Source organism: Mangifera indica, chromosome 1 (genome assembly GCF_011075055.1).
Source record: "Mangifera indica cultivar Alphonso chromosome 1, CATAS_Mindica_2.1, whole genome shotgun sequence".
Lineage (NCBI taxonomy): Eukaryota > Viridiplantae > Streptophyta > Magnoliopsida > Sapindales > Anacardiaceae > Mangifera > Mangifera indica.
This window is the reverse complement of record NC_058137.1, coordinates 3,503,237-3,524,038: the sequence shown is the minus strand read 5'-3', so window position 1 is coordinate 3,524,038 and position 20,802 is coordinate 3,503,237. Positions and strand designations below refer to the sequence as shown.

At 33.2% G+C, this 20,802-nt stretch overlaps 4 protein-coding genes across 4 annotated transcripts; 2 read left to right on the top strand and 2 right to left on the bottom strand.

Annotated features, from left to right (window-relative positions):
* Nucleotides 1-1,656: 1,656 nt before the first annotated feature.
* Nucleotides 1,657-5,995, top strand: LOC123221504 (ras-related protein RABC2a-like). The gene is made up of 6 exons (XM_044644345.1): nt 1,657-2,221; nt 2,766-2,834; nt 3,620-3,685; nt 4,556-4,677; nt 5,120-5,248; nt 5,539-5,995. The coding sequence occupies exons 1-6, from the start codon at nt 2,083-2,085 to the stop codon at nt 5,647-5,649; spliced, it is 636 nt and encodes a 211-aa protein (XP_044500280.1). The 5' UTR covers nt 1,657-2,082; the 3' UTR covers nt 5,650-5,995.
* Nucleotides 5,996-6,340: 345 nt separating this feature from the next.
* Nucleotides 6,341-9,410, bottom strand: LOC123221494 (ras-related protein RABE1c-like). The gene is made up of 8 exons (XM_044644338.1): nt 9,087-9,410; nt 7,983-8,055; nt 7,798-7,898; nt 7,506-7,571; nt 7,245-7,342; nt 7,086-7,148; nt 6,910-7,002; nt 6,341-6,811 (listed from the first exon to the last, which is right to left on the bottom strand). The coding sequence occupies exons 1-8, from the start codon at nt 9,157-9,159 to the stop codon at nt 6,728-6,730; spliced, it is 651 nt and encodes a 216-aa protein (XP_044500273.1). The 5' UTR covers nt 9,160-9,410; the 3' UTR covers nt 6,341-6,727.
* Nucleotides 9,411-11,514: 2,104 nt separating this feature from the next.
* Nucleotides 11,515-13,335, bottom strand: LOC123213210 (poly [ADP-ribose] polymerase tankyrase-1-like). Its single transcript, XM_044632601.1, has 6 exons — nt 13,102-13,335; nt 12,729-12,820; nt 12,536-12,614; nt 12,345-12,439; nt 11,918-12,013; nt 11,515-11,837 (listed from the first exon to the last, which is right to left on the bottom strand). The coding sequence occupies exons 1-6, from the start codon at nt 13,271-13,273 to the stop codon at nt 11,751-11,753; spliced, it is 621 nt and encodes a 206-aa protein (XP_044488536.1). The 5' UTR covers nt 13,274-13,335; the 3' UTR covers nt 11,515-11,750.
* Nucleotides 13,336-14,965: 1,630 nt separating this feature from the next.
* On the top strand, nt 14,966-19,788 carry LOC123210501 (splicing factor 3B subunit 4-like). Its single transcript, XM_044628894.1, has 9 exons — nt 14,966-15,287; nt 15,387-15,435; nt 16,679-16,767; nt 16,876-16,932; nt 17,192-17,254; nt 17,348-17,413; nt 18,376-18,462; nt 18,775-18,868; nt 19,096-19,788. Exons 1-9 carry the CDS (start codon nt 15,183-15,185, stop codon nt 19,608-19,610), a joined length of 1,125 nt encoding a protein of 374 aa, XP_044484829.1. The 5' UTR covers nt 14,966-15,182; the 3' UTR covers nt 19,611-19,788.
* The last annotated feature ends 1,014 nt before the right edge of the window (nt 19,789-20,802 follow it).

The following is a 20,802-nucleotide window of genomic DNA, read 5'->3' as shown; positions in this document are numbered from 1 at the left end:
CAAACACCCATTCATGAAACAGTTTCTGTTAGTTAAAGTTAAAAATAAAATCGTTATTTAACAAAAAAAATTTAAAAAAACTAAATTTTTATCACTTCTCCTCCCTCAATTTGAAAACTCACAATCCCCCCCTACAAATTTCTTTCAAAGTTTGAAAAGTGATAATTTATTCCCTTAAGTTTTTTTTTTCTCTTTTCTCCAACGACCATTCGCCATCGATCGTCCTTTCTCTTGTCTTATCTCTCCCTATTGGCCTCTCTCACATTCTTCTCCAACCATTAATCGACAGAAATAATTTGAAAATCCAGATGATTTTTGTCTAGACAGTGACTTCCAAACAAAGAGAAATCCAAACAAAAATTGCCTAGATTTTTAGAAGATTTTTGTCGCTTGGTGGTCGGAGAGGAGAGGGAAAGAGACTAGGAGGGAGAGATAAGGTGAGAGGGAAAATGATCGATAGTCAATGATAGTGAATCATCGTCGAAAAAAAGAGGAAAAAAAACCTAAAGGGAGAAATTGTCATTTTTTAAACTTTGGGTGGGGGTAAAATGTGAGATTTTTAAATCTGGGAGAGAAAAATATGATAAAAACTTTGATTTTTTAATAAATAACAAATTTATTTCTAACCTTAAATAAAATTTTTAATAAAAATTATCTCATAAGTAGGTATTTAGGTTGAAAGTTGAAAAATAAGATTTTGAAGTTTCACTATAACTTAAGTGGGAATAAGTCTTTTGGCCACACAAAATTATCTAATGACCTTTTTAAGATTTTATACCTTTCAACTACATTTACTCATATGTATTTTTAATCTGGATGTTTTAAATGAAGTCTTATCTTCAAAAGAGTGGGCCAGATCTAAAAAAGAATAAAATTATATGTATAAATAAATTGTATAAAATTATTTATATAAATTGATGTAAAAATTTGTGATTGAGTTATGTGATTATTTATTTTTTATTTTAAAATTATCCAATTAAACCACATCAGTTATATACAATTTATTTATATATATAATATTACTTACCTTTGAAATTGGACTTAGTAATTTCTAATTCAACGACCCATTTTGTTATCATCAGGAGAAGACACGTAAGGTATCAATGTAAGGGCTCATTTGGTATTCTCGAATATTATTATTAATCTATCCTTAACATATTTAACAGGAGGATCGAAATTTTGTCGTGGTATTGTTTGATTTTTTTTCCCCTGAGGGGACTGGGGACAAGCTCTAGAAAAAACTAAAGTAAACAGGTCCTACACAGTGATGACATTTTAGTTTATGTGCCAACTAATGAACCACAAGAACAAATTTCAAATAGAAGCACCACCCAATTTAGAATTTGAATCAATAGCATTTCCCACAATGATCATTGTTGTATCATCATACTGTTAAATAACCACGTGGGATCTCTCAGGTGGCCTAAAAAATTAAATCCCATTAGAGGTGTTAAAGAGTCTGTGGTTAGGATTATTTTTTGCTGTGTCACCTTCTTGGATCACTTGCTTGCTTCCCAAGAACTTTCACTAAGTCGATATCTAGTTAGGTTCTTTTATGATTCTGACATAGACACAGTTGTATAAATTTACATTGAAAAGGGGTTTGGTTTAGGTGAATGAATGAAGCTTGTTTATCATATGAAGAGAATTGTTGAATTAGGCAGATGTAAATGAAGCTGAATGGGAATGAGAATGGCGTCTTACCTTAAAGTCGGAGCGTTTGTGGCACGCGACTAAAGCTCGTGAAAGTGCGTGGTGTTTGGAAAGTGAAGTAAAGAATAACGTTGGTGTCAGGTCTTAGCCGTTTTCTTTAGCTTCTCTCTCTTGACAAAGCATATACATTGATGCCCAGCCCACCACTACTTCTCATCAACTCACCTTTTTTCTCTCTTTTATATATGCCATTATTTCTTTTTCACTGTGCTTTATACAAGCAAGAGAACAACAACATCATTACAATTACAAGTCTTGATCATCATTAGAAACAACTCTTGTGTTTGAAAGTTAATTAATAAAGTTGAGAAATTTCACTTCTTTGTTGCATATTTATAACAATACCTCAACTGGGTGTTTGTTGATTCAATGGGATCCTCTTCAGCTCAAAGCAATAGCTATGATCTTTCTTTCAAGATCTTGTTGATCGGTGATTCAGGTGTTGGTAAAAGCAGCCTTCTTGTCAGCTTCATTTCAAGCTCTGTAGGAGATCTTGCACCCACCATTGGTACTTTATTTTTCTTGTTGCTTTAATTCATTAAAGTTTATACCAATATTTTATTTGGTTGCAGAGAAAATATAAGCCAACAAAGTTAAGTTTTTGATATTCAGTAGTAGTAATTAAGCTAGTTTTAGTTTTTTTGAAGGGTTGAGTTCTGTTGAGATTATGTGAATGAGAAGGAATTACGAGATTCAATCATACAGTTTCTCAGTTTCCAAACAGAGACTATATGTGTTGGATCTCTGATAGTGTTGCGTTTTTAAGCTCAGCTGGTGAGTGCCACTGTGTGCACTTGAATAATTTGCTGAAGTTTTGTGTAACTTAGCTGTGCTGCATATTTTGTATATTTAATATTTGCTCGGTTCATAAATGTATTCCCCCATAAAAATTTAAGTTTTGATCAACTTTACAACCGTATTATTGATTTATTGATCATAAATTTTGTTAACAAGATTCTCCTTCTTTAATGCTTATGTTACTTTCACATGTTACCTGGATTTGATTACTTAAAAGATGGTTGTTTCTTTGGTATTGTCTTGACTATGTGTAGGTGTCGATTTTAAGATCAAGCTGTTTACAGTTGGTGGGAAGAGATTAAAGCTGACAATTTGGGACACAGGTATGCAATTGCGGTAGTCTATTCTTTCATTTTTGCTGTTCAAATTTAAGAATTAGAATTTGAATATTTATTATCAAATTAATGACTCAAGGAATGCAAAGAACATTTGATGTTCATCACCAATATGTATGTCTGTTATCATGTCATTGTCATTGCCATTGCCATCCTTTGAAGCTTAAATGATGCAACAGTCTTAACTGATGCAATATAAGTCCAAAACCTGATAAAATGTGTTCACCAAACGGGGCCTAGCAATTTCTTAACAACTTCTTTGGTAGATAACTCTTGTTTCAGTTAACACTTGGAATCCAAGTATATAATTTACTTTTATGGTTGAACTATGTTTATAAAGGATATACTCCGAGTGTCTTTCTTGACACCGTTATGCTATGCAGGTCTAATTTCTAGTGCCTGAGTTTGACTGATCTTGTCCTCATTCATCGTTTCTCTATCCATTTATATGTTTTCTAAGCAAAAATTTTTTTTTTTGGTCAATTTATGTATTTAGAATATGTTGCCACTATTACATGCCACTAACTTGTAATCAGCTTAACTACTATTTTATTTTGCAAATACAATGAGTGGCAATAATTATCATTGTATCCGGTTCTGATGTTGAAGATAATACTCTTGCTTGATAAAATTTAACTTAGCTACCGTTAAGAGTTCTGCTTCTTTTAGTGTTAGTGGCAATATGCATCTTTTTTTCCTCTTTAGGATACTTTAAAAGTTGTTTTGCACTCACTATCAAATGGTTAATAGCAAAAGATTAATCCTTCTTGCAGCTGGACAGGAGAGGTTCAGAACATTAACAAGCTCTTATTATAGAGGTGCCCAAGGAATCATTCTTGGTATGTCATCAACAATATATTTTCATGTCATTTCTAAAAGCATTAAGAGAAACTCTACTCTCTTGTTTGGAGGATGATACTGTTATCAACTAGAAACTGATTATTCATTTTGACATATAACACATTCAAATCAAAGGCATTGACATGTCTGATGACAGGTGGGGAGGTTGGCTGTAATCAAAGGCTGACTGCCAAGATAAAAATGTTGGCTGATTTACAACATAGTATACTACCATACATTAAAATAAGTTGCTGATAGATTGCTTTTCTGAAATTGGCTTGATTGACTGAGATGAAATTGGGTTATTGAGTTTTGATTATGGAAACCAAAAGATAAAGATGTTGGTTGATACATGAAGGAAACACAGAAATCGACATCAGCACAGGTTAAGTCAATGTCTGTCTAACACTGTTGCATTCCCGAATGGAACAATTTCATGACTTAAACCAAAGTAGAACTTGTTTCAGCGTGCTATTATTCCCTTTAGTATTCCAGTTAAGATTCTTTTACTGTTCAAGCATCTATCTTCTCTTTGCATGGTACTCTGGATAGTTGGATTGTGACATCTGATTCTCTTGTCCCAAATTAGGCCCCATGGAACTTTTTTACCTGTTACTCTATTAAAGTTATATTTACTGTGCAAGCATCGGATTCTCAACTTTGCATAGAATGTTGGATGTGGCTGCTGGCATTGGCTGGCTTAGTGACCTGAAATTTATTTGATTTCCACAACTACAAGTTTATTTGGTCAATCATGACTCCAATGAATTATCTTGTTAACTCTTTGTGAATAATCTCCATTTTTTTATATATTATTCTCCAATCTTTAGATGACAAGCATTGACTTTCTTTTTTGGCTATTATAATAGTTTATGATGTCACAAGGAGAGAAACCTTCACAAACTTATCAGATGTGTGGGCCAAGGAAGTGGACCTTTACTCTACCAATCAGGATTGTGTCAAGATGCTTGTGGGAAATAAAGTTGACAGAGTAAGTTTTATAATAGCTATTTGGAAAAATATCATTGACCCCATATGTTCAGCCGGAATCAAAAGTCAACCTGCTGTTCCGTAGCTTACCATTTTAAGGCCAATTATGAAGGGTTTTTCAGTCAAATTCTAAATTTGTGGGTTTGTATGTATTTAGTTAACAATAAAACTATAAACACAAACTACGAGTTTTATCTTTAATTTTTAACTGTTCAATCATATGTCAATATTTGTGTACAAAGTTGTATACATAGTATTACTTTTTAGTTAATGACTTGAAAAATATGCTTAGTCTTCTTTTATTTATATATATATATATATAATATTCATGCTCATGGATGATTTACTTACCAGTTAATTATAGGGATATACAGATAATACGAGGCTTTTACTTTTAGTTTCATTCTTGTATTATTTTTAAATTTAATTGGGTATGATTCCAGGATTCTGAAAGGGTTGTAAGCAGAGAAGAGGGGATGAATCTTGCAAAAGAGCATGGGTGTTTGTTCCTTGAATGTAGTGCTAAAACTAGAGAAAATGTGGAGCAATGCTTTGAGGAGCTTGCATTGAAGGTAACATTCTGAGAAAGCCTCTGTGCATTTTAACTGTTTTCAAATGCATTTTGCAATAAACAAGTTCTATTTCGAATGTAGAATTGAATGAGCATACGAAAGTTGAGAATTCAGTTGTAATAATAATCCTTTTCCTTTATTTTCTTTTTCTAAATCTTCTGCAAGCGAACACTATGATAACTCCTTGGCTATCTGCTGCCATGATAGTTACACAAGTTCAAGGATAAACATGTATGCAGAATGTGAAATTTTCCTTTTCTGCTTCTGACAGTTAGAGAATTATTTTACAGATAATGGAGGTTCCTAGTCTTTTGGAAGAAGGATCCACTGCAGTCAAGAGAAACATTTTAAAGCAGAAACCAGAATACCCGGCGCCTCCCAGCGGTGGCTGTTGCCAATAAGTTGCAACAGCATGCAGGCATTAATACGAAAGCAGGACTAAAATATCAACTCCTAGTCCACCTGTTTAAGGCTTATACTATGCATCCCCTTAACATCATGAAACAGATCATGTATATGAAATTTCTTCCTGTTATTTATTAGTGGCTGCTGTTGCTTTCACTGAGTTGCCATAGTTGTAGCATTATTCTGGGATGTTGGCACTCGAATAACATCTATTAGCTTGTGTAAAGGTTTGCCTTTGCATGTTTTTTATTGATTATGAGTGAGTGAGTTTTCGGACTGATGCTATTTGTAATACACTAATTCTTGCTTCATATAGTGTTTGGATGAACACATTTAACAAAAGCTGTATCTACCAATTGCTGGATCAACAGGATACTTTTTAAAGGTTCAGATTTATCTGGGTTCAGTTACACTGGTGTTAAAACTCCTGCTGCTGCTGCCTAGAAGATACATTGCTGATTGAAATGGTAGCTTTAATCTCTTTCTTTGTTTTTCATTTTTTTTTTCTTTCAAATTTTCAGTTTTCAAGCAGATGATTCATAAAACCCTATTTTACTATATTCAGACTGATGAGCTCTAGTCTTGCTACTTCAGGCTTTTGTTAGAACCATATGAATAATAAGGTGATAACTTAGTATAAGCGGTACACTTCATGAGTACACAAATTCGAATTTCGACATCACAATCTTCGGAGAATATGTTGTTTAAATATACATAAGATGCAAAAAGATCCAAACAACATAAAGTACAAATAAATGTGATAACTATCTGTCTCAGAACATGGCACAACAATAAAGTAATATTTTGCTAGGGAGTAAGGATCATGACCTACTATAAATTATTAAGACAAACAAGAACACCCAAATAAAATCATTGTAAACCTATGCAGGCTGCAGGTCAGCCATAGAAATAGCATTTAAAACATTTTCTTCCGACATTTTTTTTGGAGAAATTACAATATTATGAGCAGATGATGCTGCATGTTTCTGTTCCTGAACAAGCTGGAAACAACTTCCCATCATTGGCCTGTAACACATGCAATAGGAACACAAACAACCATGGTCTTCTTTTAGTTTAAGAACCACAGCATGCTGATTTCTCTGGAGCAGCTGCTGAGCCCTTGGCGGGGTCTGGTTTACTGATCTTGATAGTTTGAGGCTGCATGGCATTAGGGCAATGTCAAAATCACGAAACATCAGTTTAATATATCACATCAATCATCAGACACATGAAAGTTCAGTCAAGAAAATACATACTTCTGCTTTTGAGTCACTTTCTGCGAGTCTTTGCTTTATATCTCTTGCAATTGAAAAGAAAACTTGCTCCACATTGAAATTTGTTTTTGCACTCTGCACAAATTTCACAACACTATCAGAGATGAAATAAATTTGATAGCTTTATTCGGTCACCTCTGCATGTTGTACAAACATACCGTCTCAAAAAATTTGATACCATATTCATCAGCTAATGCTTGGCCCTTTGCAGTCGGGACAGCCTACAAAAAGAATAAAAATATATTAAAGGGTACTTTCCATTAGAGTTCTACAAAGGAAAAGTCAAGTTATTTTTATCCATGTGTTTAACTCATTACCCTTTTGCTCTCATCCATGTCGGCTTTGTTACCCACCAATATTTTGTTGACATTATCAGCAGCATGCTGCTCTATGTTCCTCATCCAGTTCCTGATGTCTACATAATAATTGACCAGAGGTTATAAGAAACATGAAAATTTTTAGTTTCTACTGTATTTCAGTAATTTAGCTCATAGAAGAAATGAAATGAACGAAGTAGGCATGAGTATGATTTGCCAAATATATAGAAAAAAGTCTTGAAGAGAAGGCTAAAAGCATACTGTTAAAAGATGATTCATCTGTCACGTCATAGACCAGTAATATGCCCATGGCTCCCCTGTAATAAGCTAAAAAAAACTGAAGAAATAAAGGTTCTGAATGATCATATCAAACACTCAACCAATGTAATAACGAGGAAAAAGGGAGAGAACCATTAACATTGTCTCCAAAAGGAGACCAGACACAGTTAAGAAACTTGGAAAGGCTTACAAGCAGATTAGCTCTTTCAAGCAAAGAGAGACAAATAAGCATCCAATTACCAAAAACTTTAAGAATACTAAGACAAGAAGGCACCTGTTGTAATTGTTCGAAAACGTTCTTGTCCAGCAGTATCCCATATTTGTAATTTAATTCGCTTCCCATCTAGCTCAACGGTCCTAATCTTAAAATCAATCCTGACAAAGGCATTAAAAGTTCAGGAGAATGCACAAAAACAATAGAATAATAACAGTACAAGATTTAAGGAGTTAAGAACAAACCCAATTGTGGTAATGAAACTTGTTGTAAAAGAATCATCTGAGAAACGCAATAGCAGGCAACTTTTGCCCACCCCTGCACATATACAGATAAGTAAGCATGGGACAGGACTCATAGCTTGAAATAACTATGTTCATTAAGATACGTCAAACTAATAATGATCATCTTCAATATAAGCAAAAACCAAAATGTAATTTATTAATTCAATCGGTCAATGAGGAACATTAAAACTGTTAGACAAACAATAACTAAAAGCTTGGACTGATAATTGCAGAGACTTAAGTATAAGCAGTCATGTCCAAGGATTAGCTTAAAAGATGTTTGAAACTCTACTACTCCCCTGCTTTGCAGGTGAAGTGATGATAGGCTTAGCATATGGAACCAAATACTAATATTTAAGAACAAAACATACATGAAATTACAGGGCTGCAGAAATTGGTTACCAAACTGGCTGCAATATGAAGTCACTTAAATTTAAACCGGAGGTCAGATCTTACCACAAGCAGTCATCTCGTACAATGAACTTAACCATATTAGGTCTTCTAACAAATGCTACATATATCGATAAAGACTAGAGAAATGAAATCAACCACAACAATCTCTTTTGTATGTTAAAAGCTGAAAATACAAGAACCAAACAGATAAAAAAAACGCTATAGTAAGAAGTACTTAAAGAAGCTCTTTATAAGTGCAGCTTCAGAAAGAAGATTTCAGACTGAAAACAAAAGTAGCACAGATAAGTTATTTTTCAAACAGCACATTTAGGTGCTTTTAGCTGAAAGCTCCATCCAAACAACACCAGTAATTGAAAAAACTCGAGAGATTGAACTTACAATTTTTCATTAAAAAAGAGAGAAGTATTACAAACCACTCAATTATTGTGATAAGCACAAAAAGTCTTGAAATTTATGCAAATTAAGCCATTCAAACCACCAAGAAAACAAAAAAAAAAATTAGATCACATAATAGCGAACAAACACCTCTAATCAGATTTACACGATTTCCATCAAATAAAGAAGAGGAAAAGCCCGCAGTTTCAGTCAACTGAGTAACTATCACTAAAAATTAACTTGAATTCAACATAAACAAAGAGAAAAGATACTTGCCACTGTCCCCGATGAGAAGGAGCTTGATCAGGTAATCGTAATCGGCCCGAGCCCTAGCCGGCGCAGCTGCCATTTCTTTCGAAGCTTTCTACGATAAACAAGACACAAATCTCTCTGTTTACTTTCAGATCTGCAGCTTTAGAGCGATCTAGTCTCGTATCTGATCAGGAAGGCTGGCTGGCTGGGCAGGCTGACTCAAGAGAGAGGGAGGAGTCGAGCAACAAGTACTTTGCCTTTAACCTCACAAGTAACCTGAGTTCAGGATTTGGCTTGAGCAGGGAAGGGATCTGCTGTCTTTAGGTCCGAAGAAGAACCGGTTGTTTGGATGACGTGGCACTGTGGAAACAAATGATTGGTTGGTTTATTGAACGACAATGATCTGGTAAATATATTATCAATTAGTTATTATTCCCATAATTAGAACTGGCCTTGCCGTGTGTGTCCACGCGACTAGTTACTTGCTCACTTTAATATTTCTCCTAATTGGTGTCCTCTTATATATAAATAAGAGGTGTGATGTGTGAAGTTTTTATATATAATTTTATATATAAATAATAATGAATTATTATATGATTGGATTGTTAAAAATTAAAAATATAATAATAATTAATTATATAATAATAAATTTTTATTTATACATAAATTATATATATATAAATTGTACACATAATTTTATTATTTATATATCAAGATTGAGATCTATAATGACAGAAATTTTGATAATGATGTAAATAATTATTATAAGTAATGTTTTTAAAATTAAATTGGTGATTGAATTGGGTATTTCATTAGTTCATGTTTCGATCAGTTTAATTGGATAACCAATCAGTTTAATCTATTATCAAATTATTATATATTTTTTAAATAGTATCAAACATTTACTATATTTTTAAATATAAATTATATAAAACATATAAATTATAATTTTAAATATATTAATTAAATAATCAACACTTTATTATATAAATAAAGAAAAAACTAATTATAAATTATTGATTTTAAATAGTTTTTCTAATTTAATAGGTTTACTAAGTTTAACAAAATTTTAAATAAATTAATATTTATATAGATTAAATTGGCTTATTAAACTACACTAATTTATAATTTAACTAATCAAATTGATTGATTTAATCTAATTTTAAAAACACTAATCATAAGAATAATTATTATGTGTTAATCATAAATGGGTACAAATGTATATACAATCTTAATATTATTTGACAAAAAGTTAATTATTTATGTTAAAAAATCTAATAAAAACGATCATTGTTTATGTGCCCGAGAAATTTGTGAAAGATTATTTCTCAATCAAGATTTGTCTTAAAAAATCAATTTCCTCATTTTGTCATCCAATTAAAATAATTAATTATGTAATAAACATATTTGGTACAGCTTATGAATAATTATAATACAATTTTGACCGTTTAACAAATAATCTAAGAAGTTCATAATTTATATTAAAAAGCCTCGCTAATTGTTAGGTGCTTGAGAATTTACCTACATTGTTTCTCATTCAAGATTTGTGTTAATGACATTTTTCCAGCCTTTTAGTTTAGGCTATAAGTTTCCTCATTTCTCTCAGGTTACTACATGTCCAGATGTTTTTGGTTAACTTATCCATAGAAATTAAGTTACATTACTCAATCAATGACAAACGTTTTTATGACTAAGTTACAAAGGATTCCGCCACTTCTCCTCTTTTGTCACCCCACCGAAACTACGCATAAACTTCACGTTTACTACTTCAAACTTCTTCTTTCTTTCTCTCCAAACCCTGAAAACCTGAACACAAAATTGAAAAGAGTCCAACCTCAACATCATTCATCAAAATTATGCATAAACTTCACGATTACTACTTCAAACTTCTTCTTTCCTCTCTCCAAACCCCAAAAACCAAACAAGAATTTGAAAAAAAGTCCAAAACTCAATATCATTCACCCTATTCTCTGGAATCACCAATGAAAATAGACCCTGATTTTCTTTCTCTTTTTGCCAATTTCATGGGTTTCCTCCTATCCGGATTCTGCTTCCCCCACCACCACACCATAAATTAATTTGTATGAAAAAATGTTATCAAAATTTTGCATGTGTATTAAATTTTAGTGTGTGTGTGTTACTGTACCATTGATTTAAAATTACTTACTCATATAATGACATATTATTTGAGTGTCCAATTGAATACTCAAAATTAGGTGTATATAATTTTATTATAAACTATTTATGCCCAACCAAACTCAAATTATTCATACCTTAGCTTTACGACTACACCATTTGCTTGCATTCATATTCATCTCCATGGAATCAATAGATTCCCTGTCCAAACAACCACAAAAATTTTTTGGAAGCTGAAGAGGTTTATGGAATGCAAAGCCAAATACCAATATTACAACTGGTTTTTGTACGAGTATTGTCAAACAGACAGTAAATCTGACGTAAAAAAGTAATGTCACTTGTATAAGGATTTGTTTATATTAAGTATGTTTCCTCATAAATAAAATGTATGGAATAGTTGTATGCTCAATTCTTCCACGTAGAGATCAGAGACAGATTTCTCTCCATCTAAAAACCTGTCACTGTAACCTAACCATAAAAATAGCTAGAAACAGCACCCAAGAGCCAAAAGGTAAAATATCTTCAACCAGCAGGTTAAGTTTACCGGCAAGCCTATGCATTAGCAGTAGCAGTAGCATTAGCAGCAGCTTCCAAGATTCTCCTAGCCTCAGTATTAGGATCAGCTAACTCACTTGGGATCTGCCAAAAAATTACGAATAAGAAACTAAAAGATGATACGATTACTGAAGGGCAACACAAAGATCCTTAAGTGGACTAACCTTCCCAGCTAAGTTTGCCTTTGTGGGCAAAGCACCAGAATCGAGCAAAATTCTGATAACATCCACATGTTCACCTCTTGCCGCATGATGAAGAGGCTGTAAAAGTAACACCCATAGAACATGAAGAACAAGACCCAGTTAAAAAAGGATTTTTGATGAATAAGGTAAAAATTTAAAAGCTTATTCCACCTAATCTAATAATTTTGGTCATTACATACTCCAGGCAGCAGTGAAGAGAAAAGCCCCTTCACTGTTCCATCCGAGAAAACATAAATCTGTAAATAATTTTGATTTACTACCTCTATAGTCAACCTAGTTCACAAAACAGAATGTTATTTTATTATTGAACGAGGATTAATCAGCTAATTCAACTTTTGAAATTACTGATTAAAACTTGAAATGGCTTTAAGGTTTAGGAAGTACTCACATTATCACCTTCTGCATCAACAGTTTCCAACATCCTTTTCACACATGCAGTATTGTTAGCACTGTTAATGAGAAATTGTACTATCTCAATAAATCCTGCAAAATTATTCAGCAAATAAGTCAATATAATATATAAAATTTCAGAGTACAAATCATTAGGACATGAAAATAATAACAACTATAATCGCCCACCTCCAGCACAGGCATCATGCAGAGGTATAGCTCCATCTTCATCCACAACCTCCATATTAGCCCCTCTTTCCAAAAGCAACTATAAAAAGAAAACGAACACACTCAAATCAAAGAGTTTTCTGGCTCTTTTTGCCTAAAGTTTCATAGAATTTATAAAATTCCCATTTCTAATCGTAAATATAAGAAAACTAACCTGGACACAAGGCAGATAGCCATATAGACAAGCCAGATGGAGAGCAGTGTCTCCATCTTCAACCGGTTCATCAATGCTACCACTCAAGTTATCTGCGGCAATAAGAAAAAAGCATCAGAACAAATGTTACATGAAAACCAGCCCAAAAATTTGCACATTACTTTCTGCTCGTATTTTAAGGCACATAATACAAATCAATTCCAAGCACTAGGTTTGTGCGTGTGTCTAAAACCCCAGTAATAAGTTGTGGCAATTTAAGTCCCAGCGTAACAAAACAACTTTAATTGATAGATGATAGATAATCCCACGGGTTCATTTATGGCTGAAAAATTGAAATCAAACGATAAAGAAGTCAAAGAACAAAGAGAAAAACCTAGAGCAAGACGGAGGGCTTGAACGTCACCGAGCTGAGCAGCGGCGGCGAGTTCACGGAGATGCGGAGGAGTGTCGGATTCGAGGTCCAAATTGACACCATCTTCTTCGAAGAGAGCATTGTCCTCTTCATTGTCATCTTCTTCCATCATTCCATTACGCGGTACCGCCATTACTGTCTCAATTAAATTTCAGTTTCTGTTTTTGATTCTCTCAATAGGAAAACAGAAAGAGCTTCAAAAAGGTCCAAGGTCGGTAGCCTAGGGTTTTGGCAGTCAGGTCACTGTTGGTCCGGGTCGGGTCGGTCGGATTTTAATATGATTTTGGTTGGTGTAAAATATTTATATACATATATTTTTAACAATACTATACATATTTATTTTAGATATATAAATATATATACATATTTATATGTGTTATTATATAATTGAGTATTATTTTATCCGTAATTTAAAATCACTTAATTATATGATAATATATATAAATATATACATATTTATAAATCTAAAATAAATACACATAATTTTATTGATTTTTTAAGACATTTTTACCTAAAAATTATGTATATACACTTTTAAATAAATATTTTACTTTTAAATTAAAATCATATAATTTGTATACCTATACTCAAAATAAGTTTTGCTCATACACGTTTGAAACAAGTCTCTTTTAAACTGATATAAGTTTAAATACAAACTTGGATGTAATAAGAAAACGAATACAAATCCAACCCTGAAAGGGGCTTATGCTTGATTTGCATGTTAAGCATAGCGTGCTGATTGAAATAAGTTAAAAAATGGCTAAGGGGCTATTTCCCATCCAAAGTATGCTGATTTTTCAAGTTTTTTTTCGTTGACTTTGAAAATTTTATTTATCTACCTACGGATGATTAAACTTAATAATTTTATGAGTAAAATCGTTATTTTATCTGTAACATTAAAAATAAATTTAAATTTGATTTTATTTTATTCCTTAAACTCTAAAAATTAACAATTTCTTTCAATTTAAGTTTTTAAAAACTACATTTTCCTCTTAGGGTTTTCAAACTTTCAGATCTAATTTTTTTGGCGACGACCGACGATCTCTAAGCACCATCTCTTCCTCTTTGGCATCTCTTCCTTTCAATCGTATAACGTCTTCCACTCCTCGATGTCATCATTGACGAAGATCTCATCTTTGTCTTTGGACGAAAACGTCGAGGAGGGGGAGACACCAGAAAAAGAGACGGTGTCTGAAGATCATTGATCATCGTTAGAAAAATTGGATCTAAAAGTTTAAAAATTTTATAGGAGAAATACAATTTTTGAAAACTTAGATTAAGAAAAATTATTAGTTTTTAGAGTTTAGAGAAAAAATTGATATAACTAATAAATTCAGTTAATTTTAATTACTTATAAGTAGATAAATAAGATTTTTAAAATTAACAAATAAAAATTTGAAAAATTAGCATCGTTTGGGTGGGAAATAGTCCTTTGGCCTTAGGGTTGGATTCGAACCAAACCGAGCTCTGCTCGGTTCATATATGAGCGGCTCGAGTTCGAGTTCGGCTAAGGCCAACTTATTTCGGGCTTGAGTTTGGCTCGACTCACTTTTCGTTATCAAAACGACATTGTTTTTAATATATATTGGTCAAAACGATGTCGTTTTGTATAAAAAATTTTAATAAAAAATCTGTCGAGCCAGCTCGAGCTCAGCCAAGCCCGGCTCATTTCAGGCTCGACCTAGCCGAGCTCGAGCTGGCTCGGTTCGAGTCCAGCCCTATTTGGCCTTAAAAAATTTAGTGAAACCTAAAATTTTAAGTTTGGGTAATGTTGTATATATAATTTTACATATAAATAATTATATATTACTAACCATATTATAGCGTATTATCGTTTGGGAATAAAATTATGCAAATGGTTTTATAGTTTAAGTTTTACGCGACGCCATCTCCTCCGCCGTCGGCGCCGCGACTCCGCCTCTTCAGTTCCCTGGTTCGGCCGCCGTTACTTCGACGTTGTTGGCTGCATCTTTCACGGTTCACCATTTCCTCTCCCGTTCTTGGTTTCTGGAGAGCATGGGGGTTTTAGGTTTCGCAAATCCATGACGACTCGAATCGCTCCTGGAGTCGGAGCTAATTTGCTCGGCCAACACTCTGCCGAGCGAAACCAAGACGCCACTGCTTATGTCGGCAATCTCGATCCACAGGTTGTTAAAATTATTATTATCATTAGTGTTATTACTATTATTCAGCTATAGTTCCACACATTGTATGTTTATGATTTGAATTTCTTCATATGGTTTCAGGTTACAGAGGAGTTACTGTGGGAGTTGTTTGTTCAAGCTGGTCCTGTTGGTATATTTCATTACTCTTTTCTTTTTACTTTTTCCTAAAAGCTAAACTGATAGTTAAGTGTTAAGCTCTAGCTCGCTGCATCAAGAGTCTATTATAATCTCACACGGTAGTATTGTCATTTAATTATTATAATTGCGACTTTGAAACAAGACTGTTTGGTCAATGTGATTATAGTATTGTTTTGGGAATTTGAGACATTTTGGTGGAACTAACTCTATTATCGTGTTAAGTTACCTTTTCACATAAAAACAGCTAACAATTGTATTTAAGCTCTGACAAAATGTATTGCTGTTATGCTTTGATTTGCTTGGGAAGTCCATGTGATGCCGTGCATCCTAAGTGTTGATTTTGGGTTTACCATGCTGTGCACATTGCTTCTCAACTTTCCTCCGCCATTAAAATGCAGTACCCTTCAATTTCAGCTTCACAGACAGCGCCTTCTGATTGTCAACTTAGGTTTTCCATTTGAACTAACTCTCCAAGCTGGCATCCCAATCCAACTAGTCCTCTGCATGCAACTTTCCATGAAAATTGGCTACTTCAATCTTGATTCCTGCACCATTCAAGTCAAGAGAATGTAGCAACCACTCTTCCAATCCACCTTGTGCTGCTTGGTTGGCGATTCCAACTTCATGAAAAGGATTAACTTCCTCAGTTTCATCTTCATCCTCAAGATCTTTTTGAATCTCGAGTGTCTCCATTTGGACTTCCACTTGTTCCTGATGTTACAAGGCTTGTACAGCCCGGGTCAAGTCCTCAATCATTTCCTCATCTGATGCAACTCAATTTGTTGGTGTTGATTGCTCTATCTCGACCTCTGCCTTGGCTAGCCATCGGCTCTGATACCACTTCACGTAGTGGAATACAAAAGTCAATGAAACCTTGACAACTTGGTTAGAATAGGATGATTGTGGTTGGAAATCGCAGTCTACTGTTCCAACCACAATCATCCTATTCTAACCAAGTTGTTGAGGCTTAATTGGCTTCTCTATTATGTTTAAGTTTCACTATACTTTTGGGAATCAGATGCTTCTTGAATTAAACATTTGAAAGAACATTTATTATGGTACATTGTTGGGTTCAAATCATTGAATTCTTAAAAGTTGGGGAAAAGAAATTAAGTTTTGAAATAAGAATGTAACAAAAGGCTATCTGTTTGTAAAAATTGTGCTAGCTGTTAATTTTAGCTTTCTAGAAGGAATTAACTGTGCTTATGTTAATCTCTTTTTTGCTTGTGTATCAGTTAATGTGTATGTTCCAAAAGATAGAGTGACAAACCTTCATCAAGGATATGGATTTGTAGAGTGTCGAAGCGAAGAAGATGCTGATTATGTAATTCATTTTCCCTTTCAACAGTTGTTTCATTGCTTGTTTTAATCTCGCAGTTAACTTTGTAGTTCAGCTCCTAATTTTCCCTTCTTTCTGTTGTTAAATGTGCAGGCAATTAAGGTGCTTAACATGATTAAGCTTTATGGGAAGCCAATACGTGTGAATAAGGTACTCAATTTTCTTTTCCCAATCTATCACTTACCCTATTTCTTATTTTGAGTACTTCATAGTAAATGATGATGTATTTTTTCTTTCAAATATGTTCGACAGTTTTTTTCTCTTTTCCAATCTATTGGTACTTTAATTGTAAATTATGATGCATGTTTATTTCAAATATGTTCTACAGTTTTCCTCATAAAGTTTATGTATGTTATATGTGATTTTAATTGATTTTCATGATCTTTAATCTTAATGTTTGTTTATTCAGGCATCCCAAGATAAAAAGAGCCTAGACGTGGGGGCAAACCTTTTCATTGGAAACCTTGATCCTGTGAGTTGCTTTATTTGTATCAAAAGCTTAAGTCATTCTTGAAACAATGTATGCATGTTTTGACTTTGTTTTTGGCCTGAATTATCTTTTCAGGATGTGGATGAGAAACTACTTTATGATACTTTCAGTGCATTTGGAGTCATTGTTACAAATCCTAAGGTAATGCCAACAACTTCTGTTTTATCCTTATTTTGGTATGACATATGTCAGTCTTTTTGTTGGCTTTATGGATGTTTAAGCAGTTAATCTGTTCTGTGCTTATAATTTTTTAATACCAGTTTGCCATCTGCTTTTGTATATATTTGAAGAAATCTATTTATTATCATCATTATGTACTATGTGATTAATTAAATTATATAGGTGTTACTGTACTGGCCCTAAGTTGTGCCAGAGCACTAAGGGAATTCTTATGTGATGTACATGGAAGGTCTTAATTCTGTACTCAGCCCAAGCAATGATTATAATTACCCAATTGAAACCTTCTTGTTCTAATGGTTCTCCAAGCCATATATATTAAACAAATCTGTCAGTGTCATTATAGTGCCATAGGTTAAGTCTCTTTCCTACCTCAGAATATTTGAGGATAAAGAAAAATGGCACAGTTGCACGTGGATAATTGTCATCACTTCTTCATTGTTTAATCAATCAACTTAATTCTTCCTGTGCATTGCATTCATTTGCATAATAACATTTATTAGAGACTTAGTATTGCTTAATTGAGACGGAAAAATTATAATATTTGTACAGAAATCATAAAGTTTTGAGACAATTTGCATTTTTTGTGTGCATGTGAGAGGCTCTACAACTTTTTTTCCAAGGCACAAACATAATGTGATTTTTGATTTTTGTTTTTAATCTCAACCATTCAAATTCATTAATTAAAGAGCTCAACAATCGTGTAAAAAATGTGGGGCTCTTGAACTTAACCCTGATATACCTATAAATAAAAAATTAAAGAAAATGTTTCCTATCCACAGGCAAGTCTATTAATCTTAGTTCTCTCTTGGCAAACTTGTATTAACAGCAGTTATTTAATGAGTCTTTTCTCTTGAATTTTTCCTTTGATTTGAAGGTGACATTCTATGTTGTTGGACTCAGATGTTTACATTTATGTTTTTCAGATAATGAGAGATCCTGATACTGGAAATTCCCGTGGTTTTGGTTTCATAAGTTATGATTCTTTTGAGGCATCTGATGCAGCTATTGAGGTATGTCTCCTGCTCAAACCTAATACAACCGCCAATTTTTTCCTGAGGAAAACCTGACATTGATTCTAGAAGCTCTGGTTGCTTTTATTTTAGCTATAATTGTTGAAACTAAGTATGGGCTTATGAAGCTTGATGGTAATTCCAACTCATAGAATTACTGCAGCATTTGTACTATCATAACTAAATTTCTTGGCGTTTCTTATTTGTAGTCTGAAGTTTTGGAAGACCAATACTTCATGAACATTTATGACTAGTTTTTGTCTATTTTGTTAAAATGTTTTCTAATTCTAATTGATTTTTATGTTGTTAAAGGCAATGATTGGTCAATACCTTTGTAACCGGCAAATTACTGTCTCATATGCATACAAGAAAGACACTAAAGGAGAGCGCCATGGTACCCCAGCAGGTGAGGCTTCGTGTACTTCTGCCTGCCACCTTTATGGTTTTTTCCCTCTTGTGTTTTTGCCCTAGCATTATGATTGTGTGTTATTTCTAAAGTGAAATGAATAATGCTGCCTATCTTCTATAGATGTTCAGGGGATTTGTGTTTCACCTGCCTTGTACGGAGAAAGGATCCAAGTTTTTTCATCACATTACTGACTAATAGACTTTTTGCTACCCATGTTGATGCAGAGAGAATTTTGGCAGCAAACAATCCAGGTACCCAGAAGAGTAGACCACACACTTTGTTTGCTAGTGGACCTCCGACCCTTCAGAATACTCAGGCCAATGGTGCTGTTGGTGGACCCGTGCCTCCTCGGCCTTTTGCAAATGGGGCTGCTCTGGGTCCTATTCAAGCTGTTCGGCCAGCAGCACCACCTCCACAAGCTGGAGCCTTCCCACCCGTCCCCATAGGTGGACAAGCAGCTTGGCAGGGTCAGCCTCAGCAGTTAGGTCAAACAGTACCGCAGCCAGTCCTGCCTCCACAATCTGTGCAGTACAGGCCACCTCCACCAAACATGCCACCACCTCCACAGGTACCTTTAATTCATCAAAGGCCACCTCCACCACCAATGGGAATGAGTGGTCAACCACCTGTCTGGCGGCCACCACCACCCCCTCAGCAACAGCTTGGAGGGCCTCCCATGCAACATATGGGAATGGCAGCACCACCCCGGCCCAATGTCCCTCCACCACCTGCAAGTTGAAAACTTGAGAATCATCTTGAAAGAAGGTGATCACTCTTGTGATTTTTTGTCTTTATTTTGAAGGTTGCTGATTCTAACTATTTTTATAGTTAGAACATTTTAAATGTTTAAATGTCTATACAAAGTGTTTGAGCTCCAAATTGATTAGCAAAGAGAGGTAGAGATATTAGTTGTCTAATTCTTAATACATTTTACAAAATGGAGTTCACTATTCTTAAAACCAATTCTCCCGACAATATTAAGAGAAATACCCAAATAGAGATTAATAAATTAATCATTTAAATATATCTGAAAAAAAAAAAAAAGTCAAGAAATTAGTTGCTTTTTTTTGTTATTTTTCACCCTAAGTCTGAATCTAGCTTAATTTCTGATTTTCAGTCTCTTTGGATTGTTTTTTAACTTAGTATACTCACTTCTGTACTAAAATATAGTGAATTGAAAAAGCTATGTATATTTTTTCAATGAACAATGTTACGAGTATATATTTTTGGTATATAATTTGTATATACAGATAATGTGTCATAATGTGATTGAATGTTATTTTATTTTTAATTTAAAATTATTCAATTATATGATAATATGTTATCTATATATTTAAATTATGTAAAAAAAATGTGTATATATAATTTTATTATTTTTCAATTACTAAATACTTTTTTGATTGGTATCTTTTAATTGTATTAACATCGTTACCTTTGGAAATTATTTATAATCCCATCTATACTCATTAACAAATGTATTTCAACTATCTATTTATACTCTCAGACATTTTTTACTTCAAAGTTTATATTTTTTAATATTATATATATATCAAGGTGATAATTTTTAAATATTTTTATGTGAAAAAAAAAATAAAGCCAACTTAACACTTGTAATTAGACTATAAAAAAGCAAACAAATCAGTCAAATTTATTCAAAATTTGAAGTTTTTAGATTAAAAAATCATTATTTTAATATTCATATGATTCTATTTGTTAATTTTAGAAATGGAGGATTTATTATTAATATTTTGTAATGTTGATTTTTCATATTATTATAGATTTATTGGAGATATAAATTATGTATAATCCTTTTCTCTAATTAAATAAAAAAATTCTAATATTTTAAATTATATTCTATAACCTTGAACTCAAATCACAAAACTAAATTATAAGAAATATTTACCTTTAAAAGACGTGTATAAAAAATAGTT

Coding starts and splice junctions, on each gene's coding strand:
- LOC123221504 (XM_044644345.1), top strand. CDS start 2,083: ATGGGATCCTCTTCAGCTCAAAGCAATAGCTATGATCTTTCTTTCAAG. Junction 2,222..2,765: donor AGATCTTGCACCCACCATTG/GTACTTTATTTT, acceptor GACTATGTGTAG/GTGTCGATTTTAAGATCAAG. Junction 2,835..3,619: donor GCTGACAATTTGGGACACAG/GTATGCAATTGC, acceptor TCCTTCTTGCAG/CTGGACAGGAGAGGTTCAGA.
- LOC123221494 (XM_044644338.1), bottom strand. CDS start 9,159: ATGGCAGCTGCGCCGGCTAGGGCTCGGGCCGATTACGATTACCTGATC. Junction 8,056..9,086: donor CCTTCTCATCGGGGACAGTG/GCAAGTATCTTT, acceptor GTATATGTGCAG/GGGTGGGCAAAAGTTGCCTG. Junction 7,149..7,244: donor ACATGGATGAGAGCAAAAGG/GTAATGAGTTAA, acceptor TTCTTTTTGTAG/GCTGTCCCGACTGCAAAGGG.
- LOC123213210 (XM_044632601.1), bottom strand. CDS start 13,273: ATGGCGGTACCGCGTAATGGAATGATGGAAGAAGATGACAATGAAGAG. Junction 12,821..13,101: donor AGCCCTCCGTCTTGCTCTAG/GTTTTTCTCTTT, acceptor TTATTGCCGCAG/ATAACTTGAGTGGTAGCATT. Junction 11,838..11,917: donor AGGCAAACTTAGCTGGGAAG/GTTAGTCCACTT, acceptor ATTTTTTGGCAG/ATCCCAAGTGAGTTAGCTGA.
- LOC123210501 (XM_044628894.1), top strand. CDS start 15,183: ATGACGACTCGAATCGCTCCTGGAGTCGGAGCTAATTTGCTCGGCCAA. Junction 15,288..15,386: donor TCGGCAATCTCGATCCACAG/GTTGTTAAAATT, acceptor ATATGGTTTCAG/GTTACAGAGGAGTTACTGTG. Junction 15,436..16,678: donor TGTTCAAGCTGGTCCTGTTG/GTATATTTCATT, acceptor CTTGTGTATCAG/TTAATGTGTATGTTCCAAAA.